This window comes from Callithrix jacchus, chromosome 5 (assembly GCF_049354715.1).
Source record: "Callithrix jacchus isolate 240 chromosome 5, calJac240_pri, whole genome shotgun sequence".
NCBI classification, from domain to species: Eukaryota; Metazoa; Chordata; class Mammalia; order Primates; family Cebidae; genus Callithrix; species Callithrix jacchus.
The window spans coordinates 136,003,856-136,019,951 of record NC_133506.1 but is presented as its reverse complement, the minus strand read 5'-3'; the positions used below and the strand labels follow the sequence as shown (position 1 = coordinate 136,019,951).

Genomic DNA, 16,096 nt, shown 5'->3' with positions numbered 1-16,096 from the left:
CGTTTACAGCTTTACTATAAATCTCCCATCCATTTTTCTTCCCTCTCACATCCGTTAAGTAATCTCACCAATGTATAGTTTAAAATCTTTCTGTCAAGTTCCAAAAATACAAAACCAGGCTAGGTGCGGTAGTTTATGCCTGTAATCCCAGTACATTGGGAGGCTAGGGCGGGAGAATCACTTGCGCCAGGAGTTTGAGACCAGCCTGGGTAACATAGCAAGACCCCATCTCTAGCAAAAATTTAAAGAATTCACTGGGCATGGTAGTTGTGAGAAGTAAAAAAGTTCCTCTTTAAAGTTACCTTTCTTGTTAAAGAATAAGTGTGCTAATAACTTTGTTAAGCCCTATCCCATGTAGCTGTTAGATATGCCGTGCTTACAGGCATGTAGTACATTCTACATCCTTGTACTTTAACCAAGATATCTGTGCTGGATGTGCTCACAGGCATGTCCCAGCTCTCCATTGCTTTTACCTGTTTAGAAAAGTTTTAAGTTATTAGCCATCGGGTTTTAGTTTAAATGGTGAGGTCTGGCTCCAACCAATGGAGCTCAGACACAGCAGTGAGGACGATCCCAAATGCGTAAGGGATAAATGTGTGTGTTTTCCTTTGTTCAATGTACTCTCATGGCAGGATGGCTAGTGAGGGTACCCTTCCTGCAGTCCAGTAAGTAAAAATTGCATTGCTGAAAGATGCTTCGTCTCAGTGCTGGTTTTTCTTTGCAGTACCCAGCATCTATTTCCAACAGTAGTGCACACCTGTAATCCCAGCTACTCGGGAGGCTGAGGCAGGAGGATTGCTTGAGCCCAGGAAGTCAAGGCTGCAGTGAACTATGATTTTGCCACTGCACTCCAGCCTGGGACATAGAGCAAGACCCTGTCTCAAAATAAAACAAAACCAAAACCATCAAACACATTCAGAGCTATACTACTGTTATACATGAATTAGTTGGTTAGTTAACACATCACTCTGGGTGAGAGCAGACACCTGCGAAGTACTAAACCTCCCACATTCTCTCTGGGGAAGGGCCCACCTCTCCATGGACTTTATCATCTGCAGAGCCCCAGAGCTTTGTCCTCACATGTCCTATAAATCATATCTTTATTTCACAAATTGGTTCTCACATTTTTGTTGCTATTGTGAATGAGCTCTCCACCCGCACTGTGCCTCAGGTATGGTAAATCCAGCTCGTGTAGATGCTGCCTGCATTTCCCAAGTGCTGCAGAAGCGGGCTCACGGCCAAGCCCCCGCCCACAGAGGAAAGAGCACACCTGGCTCAAAGGCTTCTGCCTACACCTGAGACCTAGGGCTGCTTGCAGGTGGCGGAAGCCCCGGAAATCACTGTTCAATGCACACATGACCGTCTCATGGGGGGTTGTGGGGAGGCAGGCAGCAGCGTGGGGAAGGTGGAAGAGCCCATTGATTTTTTACTCTATAAAAAAGGAATCAGGCCGGGCACGGTGGCTCACGCCTATAATCCCAGCACTTTGGGAGGCTGAGGCGGGTGGATCATGAGGTCAAGAGATCGAGACCATCCTGGTCAACATGGTGAAACCCCATCTCTACAAAAAATACAAAAATTTGCTGGGCATGGTGGTGCGTGCCTGTAATCCCAGCTACTCAGGAGGCTGAGGCAGGAGAATTGCTTGAACCCAGGAGGCGGAGGTTGAGGTGAGCCGAGATCATGCCATTGCACTCCAGCCTGGGTAACAAGAGTGAAACTCTGTCTCAAAAAAAAAAGGTAATCAACTTCACAAGCATCACTCTTCAATGTATGAAACTCCTTTGCTTTTCCTCAAAAGCAAAAGTCCTTTTATTACATGTGTTAGTTTCATTTTTTATATTATTAGTGAATCCTATAATACACCTAAATGTTATAGAAAAAGTCAGGATTTTGGCTAGGCACAGTGGCTCACGCCTGTAATCACAGCACTCTGGGAGGCCGAGGTGGGTGGATTATTTGAGGCCAGGAGTTTGAGGCCAGCCTGGCCAACATGGTAGAACCCTGCCTCTACCAAAAATACAAAAAAAAAAAAAAATTAGCTGGGCATGGTGGGAGGCACCTATAGTCCCAGCAACTCAGGAAGAGTCGCTTGAACCCAGGAGGCGGAGGTTGCAGTGAGTTGAGATTGCGCCAGTGCACTCTAGCCTGGGCAACAGCGCGAGACTCCATCTAAAAAAAGAAAAAAGGATTTCAACTTCCAGAAACCAGAGACTAAACTGACTGAGCAGGGCTTCCACTACACCCCTTTGCGGGGGCGCCATGCAAGACCTCGTGTTCAGGCAGAGGTCAGGTCCGGCCCCCACCTGCCTGGACTCCCCTGGGCTCTCTGAAGTGAGCCTCGTGGGGCTTTATCCAAGTGAGCGCAGCCAGGTTAGGCTTCTCCAGGTGTCCAGGGGAACAGCTGCACCGTGTAAGAAGGCAAGTGAGGGCAAGCACAATCAAACTGAAATTCACCACTAGCAGAACGTCCTCCGAGTCATAAGTACCAAGCCTGAATCGGCGCTGCTCTGTCACAGCCCAAGGTTGACCCGAGAGCGCCCTTCCTGGGCAGCCTTCCTTGGCTGACCGAGACTCGAGGGCTGGAAGTGCCAGGTGGCTCTGCTGGGATGCAGGGGGTGGTGGGGAGCATTCTGTCCAACTGTCGACTTGGGCTACCTGCTGACAGTCTGCAGAAGGCACGCTGGCGGCCTCACACAGGGCTGCGTCCTGCTTCCTTCTCTTGCTGAGCATGGCATTAGCAGCTTCCCACTCATCGGACATGAGGTCTACAGTAGCATCTACCAAAACCTCTGATGCAGCTCCCTGTTGAAACACGACCCCTTCAGACAGGGCAGGGATGTGCACCCCACACACAGCTTCAGCAGACTCACACTGACCCCACCTCAGGAGCCACCTCCTCTCCGAAAGGCCCAGGCAGGGACACCCACGGTGGGCACTGACCAGCTCCCCAGCACCCTCTGCCTTCAGGGCCCACGGGCAGGAGGGCGTGGGGAGACCAAGAAGCAGCTCCTGCAGACAGGCAGGGCAAATCCACGTAAGAGAAGAACTGCCCACGCCAGAGACGGCACCCTGCCAGGCTCCCAGAGCCCCTGGGCCTCCACCCGAATGACTGGGCTTGTACTCAGAGCACAGACGCACTGCAGAGACCCACGTGGAGAGAACAGGCAGGTGCCGGTACCCCAGGTCCAGCCGGGCCAGGCCTCCTGAGCCCCCAGAGCAGTGGGCATGCTCATCCAGCACCTCCCTTCCCCACCAGGCACCGCCAGGAGACCTCACAGTCAGACGCAGCAGGTAGCTAAGCAAGGGAAGCTCCACCAAAGCCTGCGTCCCGTCCATGCCTCCAACCCAAACAGCCCTGCTCCAGCGGAGTCTCCTTTTCCCTCATCGGGAACCACAGCCCAGCAGCCAAGCCCAGAGCCTCTCGAGGGGAAGAGCCTGCAAAGGGCACCCAGTTAGTCAGCATCCAGCAGACACCAAAGGAGAGGCCACGCAGAGGACAGCTGTGCCAGGGGCCGGCGTGGGCCCCTCTCTGTGTGTCCTCTCCACCCACCCATGACTGCAGGTGAGGCCCAACCACCTGACTCAGCTGCAGGGCGAGGCTGGCCAGGCAGCTTGCTCACCGTCTCGGCTGCTGGGGCCACCCGCCTTGGCTCCCGGCACCTTCCTCGTCATGATTAGAATGTGGCATTCTACGCTTAGAGAACCGTCCTCTGGAACGCGGACACTGCTCTCAGCTTGAGAATTCAAAAGGCTTGCCATGGGATTGGGGACACACACAAAAACCCCTGTAAGTTAGTCACCAGAGTCACCTCATCAGCCCCGGTAAGCCAGTCACCAGACACCCCATCAGCATTCACTTTACATTCATTCTGAATTTCTCTCATGTGTGGATATGTGTACAATTAGGCTTTTTTTTTTTTTTGAGACAGAGTCTTACTCTGTTGCCCAGGCTGGAGTGCAGTGGCGCGATCTAGGCTCACTGCAACCTCTGCCTCCTGGGTTCAAGCGACTCCCCTGCCTCAGCCTCCTGAGTAGCTGGGATTACAGGTGTGCGCCACCACACCGGGCTAATTTTTGTATTTTTAGTAGACACAGGGTTTCCCCATGTTGGCCAGGCTGGTCTCAAACTCCTGAACACAAGTGATCCACCTGTCTCATCCTCCCAAAGTTTTGGGATTACAGGTGTCAGCCACCGCACCTGGCTCTAGTTCCCATTTTCTTCACCCCAGAAAGAAATCCCGCAGCAACGGCTCCCTATTCCCCACTCCTCCCAGCCAACCGCTGATTTGTGTCCTGTCTCCACGGGTGAGTCTGTGGTGGATATTTCATATCAGGGGAATCACACATGTCCTCTTGTATCTGGTGTCTTTCATTTAGCATGTTTCTGAGGCTTGTCCGTGCTGCAGCACAGACGCATATTATATTCTTTTTTATGGCTGAATACTACCCCACCGTATGTGTGTACCAGGCTTTGTTTAGCTGTTCATCCACTGACGGACATTTGGGCTGCTTCCATCGTTTGCCTGTTGTGAATAACGCTGCTATATACATTCATGCTCAAGTATTTGTTTTCATTTCTCTTGGGCATCTATCTGTAAGTGGAATCCCTGGCTCATAGGATAATTTTATGTTTAACTTTTGGACAAGCAGCCACACTGTTTTCCTCACCCGGTGAGCCACCGCGCCCAGCCTCTTTCGCTGTTCTCTTGTTTGTGTTTTTTATTCCCTTGTTCAAGATTCCCAGGAAAATGTTTTCATTCTTTTCACATCTTCAGTGTCACCTCTACATGTTACAAATTCAAACAGATTTCCACTAACAACACATTTTAAAATATTAAAAAAATAAATAAAAAATAGGCCAGGCATGGTAGCTCATGTCTGTGATCCCAGCTCTTTGGGAGGCCAAGGTGGGAGGATGGCTTGAGGTCAGGAGTTCAAGACCAGCCTGACCAACATGGAGAAACCCTGTCTCTACTAAAAATACAAAATTAGCTGGGCATGGTGGCGAGTGCCTATAATCCCAGCTACTCAGAAGGCTGAGGCAGGAGAATCGCTTGAACCTGGGAGGCAGAGGTCACAGTGAGCAGAGATTGTGCTATTGTACTCCAGCCTGGGCAACAAGAGCAAAACTCAAAACAAAACAAAACAAAGTAATTAATTAATTAAAAATAAATAACTGATAAAGTCTGTTCCTTTAGCTGGTTGCCAGTTACTGGTTTGACAGTGATTTCCTTAAACATCTAACGCCAAAACACAGAAAAGAAAAAAGAAAAAAAATCCCCTCTCAGTCCTTGTAGACTGAGCCTGAGTTGGGGTCCTCCTCCGACACTCAGCCTTCCCTGCCCACTGCCCCGAGGTCTTCTTAGCCATTCTCTGAGCCCGCAGCCTGCTTGAGTGTTTGTGTGGCTTTCTACATTCCCCATTATATTCATGGGAACTTCCTCAAAATTTTATTCTGCCAAGTAACTCAAGCTTTAGCTTTTCTTCTGTCTTTGGACAGGTTTATTGTTTGCCCCCGATGGCAACTTTTCATCACCCCGTTTCCACCCTGACGGAGTTCCAAGTTAGGTATAAAAAAGGGGTTACCCGGCCGGACACGGTGGCTCAGGCTTGTAATCCCAGCACTTTGGGAGCCAAGGTGGGTGGTCTCAGGAGTTTAAGACCAGCCTGGCCAGCATGGTGAAACCCTGTCTCTACTAAAGATACAAAAATTAGCTGGGCATGGTGGCGTGTGCCTGTAGTCCCAGTCAGTCGGGAGATTGAGGCAGAAGAATCGCTTGAACCCGGGAGGCGGAGGTTGCAGTCAGCTGAGATCAAGCCATTGCACTCCAGCCTAAGCAACAAAGCCAGACTCCATCGCCAAAAAAAAAAAAAGCAGGAGGGTTACCCAAACTTCCAGCATCCCATGTAGTCCAGGCTTGGGATGGCCTTGGTTGCTCTGGAAGAGGTACGTCTCTAAGGGAATGACACAAGCACACACACCCCAACACACACATACACCCCACCCACATACCCCAACACACACACACACCCCAACACACACACATAGCCCACTCACACACCGCAACACATATACACACCCCCCAACAAACACATATACACCCCACTCACACACCCCAACACACACAAATACACCCCACTCACACACCCCGACACACACATACACCCCACTCATACCCCGACACACACAAATACACTCCACTCACATACTCCAACATACACACACCCCAACACACACACATACACCCCACTCACACACGCCAACACACAATACACCCACTCACACACCCCACTCACACAGCCCAATACACACACCCCAACACACACATATACCCCACTCACACCCCAACACATATACACCCCACTCACACCAACACATAATACACCCCAATCACACCCCAACACACACACCCCACTCACACACCCCAACACACACACATACACCCCACTCACCCCAACATACACACACATATACCCCACTCACACACCCCAACACACATATACACCTCACTCACACACCCCAACACACACACATACAGCCCACTCACACACCCCAACACACACATATACCCCATTCACACACCCCAACACACATATACACCGCACTCACACACCCCAACACACACACATACAGCCCACTCACACACCCCAACACACACATATACCCCATTCACACACCCCAACACAAACACATACACCTCACTCACACAGCCCAACACACTCACACCCCAACACACACATACACACCCCACTCACACATCCCACAGAGCACAGCACTGCAGCTGCATCACTTCCCACCACAGCCCAATCATGGAGTGCCACCTGCCAGGAACAACAGACAGAAAACCAGCCCCAGGGCAGACACAGAAAGACAGCTTCCCCTTCTCAGCGTTCACCAAGAAACCCGGGAGCTAGGCAGGGCCCTCTGCATCTTCCCAGGCTAAGCTAGAGCCGGGAGCCCTTCTCTTCCAACCATTCTCCTTCAACATATCCAGGACACTCCCTTCGAGAGCCTCCCCTAGCACTCCAACTGGGACTCTTCCCGAGAAGGCATTCTCTTGGTGTCTAACACACCTAAGGGGCTGTTGGAGGCCATAGGGAGGCAAAAGATGTCCCGGCCACACCGTTCTAAAAAGGGCAACCTGCCAGCCAGCACATTTCCAGAGCACCCACCCTGCACCCAAAGCTTCAAAGCCCCTCTGGGCATGCACCCTCAATGCAGGGACCTACAGAAGCACAAGACATGCACATGGCAGAAACTCAGGTCCCTGCCCTGAAACTGCAAGGCACCTCAGAGCCTGGACCCTCAATGCAGAGACCCACGGAAGCATGTGACACACACAGCAGCAGCTCAGGCCCCACCCCCAGCCGCAACTTCTGGGAGGCACATGCATATTGGATCTGGTAGAAAGAAAAAGGAGGCAAAGGCCGGGCAAAGTGGCTGATGCCTGTGATCCCAGCACTCTGGGAGGCCGAGGCAGGTAGATCACCTGAGGACAGGAGTTCAAGACCAGCCTGGCCAACATGGTGAAACCCTGTCTCTACTAAATACAAAAAATTAGTTGGGTATGGTGGTGCATGCCTATAGTCCCAGCTACTTGGGAGGCTGAGGCAGGAGAATTGCTTGAACCTGGAAGGTGGAGGCTGCCATGAGCCGAGATCGAGCCATTGTACTCCAGCCTGGGCAACAAAAGTGAAACTCTGTCTCATATCTGTCTCAAAAAAAAAAAAAGAAAAAGGAAGTCGGAGGCCCCAGGAGGTATGGAACCCACAGACTCCTGCCAGAGCCAAATCAGGTGCAGAAGGGCGGCTCTGCTGCAGCCCTGTGGGCAGGTTCAATGGGCTGAGACATGGTGGCATTATCAGGGCCAGCTGGGCAGCTGTGCAGTGAGATTATCCTGGGCAGAGTGAGCAGCAGGGAGCGGGGGAGCCAGGGGCAATGCACTCACTCTTTGGACAGTCCAGGAGGCATCAGAACAGGGCTCTTCTGGGTTTTCTTGCCAACCCTCTGAGCCCAGGGACAAGCACGGGCTCCCTTCCTCCTTCAGCTCCTGCCCACACTCCATCTCTCCCTCCGGGGCCGACACCACTGTGGAGTTATTGTTCTCAGAATCTGTAACGGCAGACGAAGGAAGGATCAAATCTCAGAGAGAAGCATGGGAGTGTTAGGGAGGAAAACCCGGCATCCCCCGCTGCTCTGCCTCCGAGGTCCTGCATTGGGCCTGCTGACCTGAGCAGGGTAGGGGTTCTGCTCCAGGTGGGTAGGAGTGAGCCAGGGACCCCAGCCTTAGCACAAGGGTGAATCAGAGAGAGACCACCTGGTCCAAGCACCCAGCCCCTCCCTCCTCAAGTCCAGATCAGTGTATTCACCTGGCGCTGTACTGGGATATCACCGTACCTCGAGCACCTCTAAAACAGCCTGTTATGCTTTCCTCCCCTACCACCAACTTCCTCCTGTCTTCCCCAGGGAGGGCGATCTCCCAGTGGCGGCCCAGGGGTCTCCCACAGCTTCCATTGTCCTGGCAGTAAGATGCTCACCCACGCAGAGCTGCCACACAGACCACACAGCCCACACAGACCGCACCGAGCACCCGCTCTGCCAGCCCTGACCTCACTCCAGCCTCAGCTGCGGTGCGAACATGCTTTGTCCATCTCCACCAAAACTCGTGTTGCGTCTGATCCCCAACATGCCAGTGCTGGGAGGCAGGGCCGGTGCAGGGGGCTGTGGGTCACGAGGGCAAATCCCTCACGAATGGCCCAGTACTGTTCTCGGTGGTGGGGTCTCACTCTCGAGAGCCTGGATCACTCTCCCGGGAATGGATCAGCATCCACCAGAGTGGCTTGTTATGAAGCCAGGGCGCCCTCAGGCTTCGTCTCTCGCGGCTGTCAGCATCCCCATCAGCCTACCATGCCATGTTGTGACATGGCACAAACGCCTGCACCAGAAGCCAGGCCCAGGCCCTGGAACTTCTTCATATCCAGAACTGGGAGCTAAATAAACCTTTTTTCTTTTTCAATTACCCAGGCTCAGGTGTTCTTTCACGGCAACAGAAATGGACTAACATGCCCCTCAAGGAGATCCTGTTTTCAATCCTGGGTCTTGATGACCCCACCACTCCCTGACACACACTCCAGATGGTGCCAGGCCAAGTCTGCATTTCTGAACAGACCCTTCTCTAAGGCCCCAGGCCTGCCCCAGCTGCAGCCCTGCTCTGGGCACTTCCTCCCCACACCCATTTCTATCACCCAGTTTCGTCACTGCCCTCCCCTTCTCTGAGACCTGGAGGGAGGGACCACACAGCCCTTTTCCCTTTGAGTGCCCAGCGTTGGTGCATCCAAGAGCTCAAGAATTAATGAAGTTCGTTAGCTGGACTCAAAATTGCTAACAAATACTCTAAACATCTACATACATACACACATATGAAACATCACAGCCAGAAAGTCAGAACAGGTGTGGTGGCACACACCTGTAATCCCAGCTACTGGGGAGGCTGAGGCAGGAGAATCACTTGAACCTGGGAGGTGGAGGTTGCAGTGAGCCAAGATTGGGCCACTCCACTCCAGCCTGGCGACAGAGTGAGACTCAGTCTCAAAAAAAAGAAAAGATCGATCATTCTGAACGCCAGAGAGAATGTGAGGAGAACTCAGGCGGGGACCTGGGGTGGGGGCAGGCATCTGTAGTCCCAGCTACTGGGGAGGCTGAGGCAGGAGAACTGCTTCACCCCAGGAGGCAGAGGTTGCAGTGAGCCAAGATCGTACCACTGCACTCTAGCCTGGGGGACAGAGCTAGACTCCATCTCAAAAAAAAAAAAAGGGCCGGGCATGGTGGCTCACGCCTGTAATCCCAGCACTTTGGGAGGCCAAGGGGGACAGATCATGAGGTCAGGAGTTCAAGACCAGCCTGGCCAACATGGTGAAACGTCGTCTCTACTAAAAAATACAAAAATTAGCTGAGCACAGTGGTGCACACCTGTAGTCCCAGCTACTCGGGAGGCTGAGGCGGGAGAAACACTTGAACCCAGGAGGCAGAGGTTGCAGTGGGCCGAGATCATGCCACCACACTCTAGCCTGGGTGACAGAGTAAGATTCCATCTCAAAAAAAAAACTACAACTAGAACTACCATATGATCCAGCAATCTCCATACTGGGCATTTATACAAAGAAAAGAAAATCAGTATATCAAAAGGATGTGTGCACTCCTTCCATATGTTCACTATATGGAATCCACTTGACTATCCAACAACGGATGGCGAAGAAAATGTGGTACATATACATAATGGAATACTATTCATCCCTTAAAAAGAATGAAAATCAGCCACGTGCAATGGCTGACGCCTATAACCGCAGCGCTTTGGGAGGCAGAGGCAGGCAGATACGTGGGGTCAGGAGTTCAAGACCAGCCTGGCCAACATGGAGCAACCCTGTCTCTACTAAAAAATACAAAAATTAGCTGGGCGTGGTCGCATAGTCCCAGCTATTTGGGAAGCTGAGGCAGCAGAATCGCTTAAACCCAGGAGGCAGAGGTTGTGGTGTGCTGAGGACCAGCCACTGCACTCCAGTCTGGGAGACAGAGCAAGACCCTGTGTCAAAAAAAAAAAGAAGAAGAAGAAAGGAAGAGAAATCCCATCATTCACAACAATAGGGGTGGAACTGGAGATCATTATGTTAAGTGAAATAAGCCAGGAACAGAAAGTTCAACCCTGCATGTTCTCACTCATTCGGAAGCTGAAAAAAAGTTGATCTCATAGAAGCAAAAAGCAGAACAGAGTACACTAGAGGCTGGGAAGGGCAGGGGACAGTTGTGGGGACAGGGAGACATTTGTTGAAGGATAGAAAACTCCAGCTGGATGCGAGGAATGCATTCTAGTGCTCTACAGCCCTGCAGATGTCTACGGTTAGCAATAATGTATGACATTATTTCAAATAGCTAGAAAGAGGGTACTGAAGGTTCCTAACACAAATGATCACTGTTCCAGAGACAGATATGCTAATAACCCTGATCACTGTACATTACATGTATCAAAACATCACTACATATCCCATAAATATGTACAATTATTATGTGTTAATTTTTAAAAGAACATAACAATATTCAGTGAACCACGCTCTAAACACGCGCTATCACCAGGCTTTGCTGTTCCATGTCAAGAGCATAGGCAGAGTAGATTTGACATAATTTTTTTTTTTCAGACAGAGTCTTGCTCTGTCACCCAGGCTGGAGTGCAGTGACCCGATCTCTGCTCACTGTAACCTCCACCTGCCAGGTTCATGCAATTCCTTGCCTCAGCCTCCCAAGTAGCAGGGATTACAGGTGCTTGCCACCATGACTGGCTAATTTTTGTATTTCTAGCAGAGACAGGCTTTCACCATATTGGCCAAGCTGGTCTTGAACTCTTAACCTCATGATCCACCTGCCTTGGCCATGCAAAGTGCTGGGATTACAGGCATGAGTCACTGCGCCCAGCCTTTTTTTTTTCTTAAGACAGAGTCTCACTCTGTCACCTTGTCTGGTGTGCAGTGGCAGTCTTGAACTCCTGACCTCAGGTGATTTGCCCACCTCGGCCTCCAAAAGTGTTGAGATTACAGGCATGAGCCACTGCGCCCGGCCAATACCCCTGATCTTAATGTGCCAAGGTCATTCACAGTCACCACACCCTGCCAGAATTGGCATCATTCTTAAGAGCCCTAGAATGTTCTAAATGGTAAATGGCCTCTCAACTTTAAGTCATCAGTTCCATTAGCCCCTACCAAGAGAGTCAGCCTGTCCTTTAAAGCTCTGAAGTCAGGCACTGACTTCTTCTCTCTAGCTATGAAAGTTCTAGATGCCATCATCATCCAATACTATGCTGCTTCATCTGCATTGAAAATCTGCTGTTTGCCAGGCGTGGTGGCTCACACCTGTAATCCCAGCACTTTGGGAGGTGGAGGCAGGTGGATCATGAGGTCAGGAGATCAAGACCATCCTGGCCAACATGGTGAAACCGTCTCTACTAAAAATACAAAAAAAATTAGCTGGGCATGGTGGCAAGTGCCTGTAGTCCCAGCTACTCGGGAGGCTGAGGCAGGCGAATCGCTTGACCCTGGGAAGCAGAGGTTGCAGTGAGCTGCGATCGCACCACTGCACTCCAGCCTGGGCAAAAGAGCAAGACTCCATCTCAAAAAGAAGAAGAGAAAAGAAAAGAAAGACCTCCATCAGTGACCTCAGCCAGATCTTGTGGAGAACTTACTGCAGTTCTGCACCAGCACTCGTGGCTTCACCTTGCACTTCATGTTACGGGGATGACCGCTTTCCTAAAACCTCAGGAACCAATCTCTGCTAGCTTCAAACTCTTCTCTGCAGCTTCCTCAACTCTGTCAGCCTGCACAGAATTGGAGTTAGGGCTTTGCTGTGGATTCAGCTGTGGCTTAAGGGAATGCTGTGGCTGGTTTGATCTCTCCAGACCTCTCACACTCTCTCCATGTCAGCAATAAGGCTCTTTCACTCTAATCATTTGTGTTCGCTGGTGTAGCACTTTTTTTTTTTTTTTAAGACGAAGTCTTGCTCTGTTGCCAGGCTGAAGTGCAGCGGCATGATCTCGGCTCACTGCAACCTCCAAATTAACTGAGGGTGGTGCAGCATGCCTGCAATCCCAGCTACTTGGGAGGCTGAGGCAGGAACATTGCTCGACCCGGGAGGTGGAGGTTGCAGTGAGCTTAGATGGCACAGTGACCCTGGATGACAGGGCAAGAGTCTGTCTCAAAACGATGAAATAAAATTGAAAAAAAATAAAGTGAGAGGCATGAGGCTCTTCTTTCCACTTGAGCACTTAGAGACCACTATAAAGCTTTGTTTTTCTTTCCTTTTTTTGAGACAGGGTCTCACTCTGTCACCCAGGCTGGAGTGTAGTGGGACAATCATGGCTTACTGCAGTCTCAACTTCACAGGCTCAAGTGATCCTCCTGCTCCGACTAACGCTTGTGTTTTTTTCTTATTTTTATTTTGTGGAGATAGGGCTTCACCATGTTGCCTACGCTAGTCTTGAACTCCTGGACTCAAGTGATCTATCCACCTCGGCCTCCCAAAGTGCTGGGATTACAGGCATGAGCCACCACGCCTAGCAAGGTCACCACCTTTTGATCCATGTTTCAGCCAACCAAACAAAGGGTCAGAGCCCTTCCTACCGCCACCAGCTGCAGCACCAAATGCACAATCTCTGCTAGTGGCCCACACTCATAAACTCAACCTGACCCAACGTTCTGTCATTCGGGAACCCACTGTCTCCAGCCTGGCCAGCGTCTTCCCATGTCCCTATCCCAACTTGAATGATCCCATCCTTTGTCACCTCATGTCCTCACTTTTTTTTCCTTTTTACATAGAGATGGAGTCTTTCTACATTGTCCAGGCTGGTCTCAAACTCCTGGGCTCAAGCGATGCTCCGACCTAAGCCTCCAAAAATGCTGGGGTTATAGGTGTGAACCACGGCATCTGACCCAGGTGCCCCCACCTTCAAAGAAGACACCCAGCATGCTGAGAGCTCAGCCTTTGTTGTAACTCAGCCAATCGCATGAGAGCTAGTGCTCCATTGTCTACAATTTCAACCCTGTGGCTACAGAAGAGAAGAGTCCGACCCAGGGCACACCAAGAAACTCTCAGATCATTTATGTGGAGCTGCAGCACAGACACTGAATTCCTGAGTTCATTCTTTTCCCCACTTTCTCAGTGATGCTGGGAGCAATGAAACAGCATCATTCTATTTTTTGGTTTTCGATACATGTTCAAAAGCATCACACACAGAGACATCAAATTCCTGGCCTCTTACAAGTGGTGAATTGGGAGTCTCGAGTGCATTTGCTTTCCATGCTTCTATAAACAGTTCATGCTGCAAAATACCAGTGCTCTCTGCACTTTTATTAATAGAAGTAGAGCCCTTAGGCTGGGTGGGGCAACATGCCTATAATCTCAGCACTTTGGGAGGCCAAAGCAGGTAGATCACCTGAGGTCAGGAGTTTGAGATCAGCCTGGCCAATGTGGCAAAACCCCATCTCTACTAAAACTACAACAAGCTGGGCATGGTGACGCACATCTGTAATCCCAGTTACTTGGAGGCTGAGGCAGGAAAATCGCTTCAACCCAGGAGGCAGACATTGTGGTGAGGCAGAGGTTGTGGTGAGCCACGACTGTGCCATTGCACCTCAGCCTGGGCAACAAAAGCCAAAAACTCGGCCGGGCGCAGTGGCTCATGCCTATAATCCCAGAACTTTGGGAGGCCAAGGCAGGCAGATCACGAGGTCAGGAGTTCCAGACCAGCCTGACCAATCATGGTGAAACCCTGTCTGTACAAAAAATACAAAAATTAGCCAGGCATGGTGGCACGTGCCTGTAATCCCAGCTACTTGGGAGGCTGAGGCAGGAGAATGCCTTGAATCTGGGAGGTGGAGGTTGTGGTGAGCCAAGATTGCGCCATTGCGCTCCAGCCTGGGCAAAAAAAGTGAAACTACACCTCAAAAAAAAAGCCAAAACTCCCTCTCAAAAAAAAAAAAGAACATGGAAGGACTGGGGCTCACACCCCGACCCCTAAACTTGAAAGGCAACATTGGAGAGGCCCCACAGCAAGCAGCTGGGCAAAGAGTGAAAGAGGGGAGGGAGGGAGCCAGGCCACCCCCTGGGGAAGGGTGGTGCAAAGGCCCTGTGGTCAAAGTACACCTAATGTGTCCAGGAAGAGCCAGGAGGCAGTGGGCTCTGGGACAGGAGAGGGAGCAGGAGGAATGGGGTGGGCCACCGTAAAGGCTCCTGCTTGTCCTGAGTTAAACCGGGCGGGGGGGGGGGCCTGGGAAGGGGGTCTGTGGTTTGATCATTTGCTGGCTGAGCATAAACAGGAGGACTTATGTGTGGAGGTGATGAGACCAGCAGGGGCGTCTGCATTGCATGGAGGAAGGAGAGGGCCCAGGTGTGGAGGGTCGGGCAAAAGCAGCTGGAAGAACAAGGTGCCCTCATCAGTCGAGGTGGGGCTGGGCTTTGGACACAGAAAGGCTGAAGGTCTTGGGGGCTGCTAGTTATAGGGTTGGTGTTTAAAACCCCTGAGGAGGGTAACCAGTCTGAGGCCCCAGAAGCCAACAAAATTGAGGAAGGACCCAAGATGGGCCTGCCCTACAATGCCCTCCTCCTGTCTCTCCACCGGCCTCCTGAGCCAGGGAGATGCCTGGGCAGGTCCCAGGGCCCCTCATGGCCCTCACGGCCCCTCACAAACTAACCCCTGGCAGAGCTCTCATCCCTGCAAAGCCGCGAACTCTGCTCCTCTGCAGCAGCCTCTGAGACCCACTATGAAGCCCTCAGCTCAGCCTAAAACACTTATCGTTCCCAAAGGGAGGAAGAACTCTTGAGTTCTCTCTAGGAAATGAAACTGAAATTTCACAAAAGGGGAGGAAACCTCTAGCAGAAGCCCGACAAAACTTCTTGAGCGCCCCTTGCCACAGAGGACCTCAGCCCCACCTGGCTGCCTGCTGGCCAGGATTTCCATTTCTTAGAAGGGAGGTGAGATGCCTCTGGGGGTCCCCACCGGCCCAGCCCCCACCAGCACCCAGGCCTCACCTGCTACAGGGGCTGCAGGAGGCAGCCTCTCTCCACACTGGCTGCAGAACCTGGGAGATTTCTCCGTGGAGACATGCTGGCACGAAGGACACTCCATTCGTCCTGCTAGGACTCTCAAGACCAGCGCCCGTGCCCTGCAGATCCAGAAGGAACAGCTGGAGTTGCCGGCAGCCCGCTATATACCACGCCTCCTGTCACATGACCACGGGTTCGGTTTCATTTTCCGGGAAAGTTAAATCTCAGCAGCCCAGCAGGTCCCCTGGTTAATCGAAACCCAACAGGAGCACATCCCAAGCCCAGCTCCTCCCCCATCTCTACTGCCCCGTAGTGGCTTCTAAGCTTTCGCAGTCTCTGCCCTGGTCCCTCACTGAGTCAGCCTAGAACGGTTTCTGCTGCTAACAACGTGGTTTGGGCCAGGTGGGGATAGAGGATGCTCCAGGCAGGCATGGGGCAGCCACGTGCTGTCCAGCGGGGTCCCACAGCCTGCCCTGAGCAAGGCGCTCAGCCTCCTGGTGCCTCACCCTC

General features: G+C 51.7%; 1 protein-coding gene across 6 annotated transcripts in view; it reads right to left on the bottom strand.

The window, feature by feature from the left end:
- RNF213 (ring finger protein 213) overlaps positions 1-16,096 on the bottom strand; it is a 116,060-nt gene that overhangs the window by 98,120 nt on the left and 1,844 nt on the right. For 3 of the 6 annotated variants that reach the window (XM_035301997.3, XM_035301995.3, XM_054256576.2), the window contains exons 2-4: positions 15,572-15,705; positions 7,953-8,116; positions 2,659-2,805 (exon numbers count right to left, since the gene is read on the bottom strand). In XM_035301997.3, the coding sequence (XP_035157888.3) occupies positions 2,659-2,805; positions 7,953-8,116; positions 15,572-15,668 (408 nt within the window). In that variant the 5' untranslated portion in view covers positions 15,669-15,705. Of the gene's footprint in view, positions 1-2,658; positions 2,806-7,952; positions 8,117-15,571; positions 15,725-16,096 lie in introns of those variants that run through there. The other 3 variants (XM_078374863.1, XM_035301996.3, XM_078374862.1) reach the window with 2 other exon arrangements.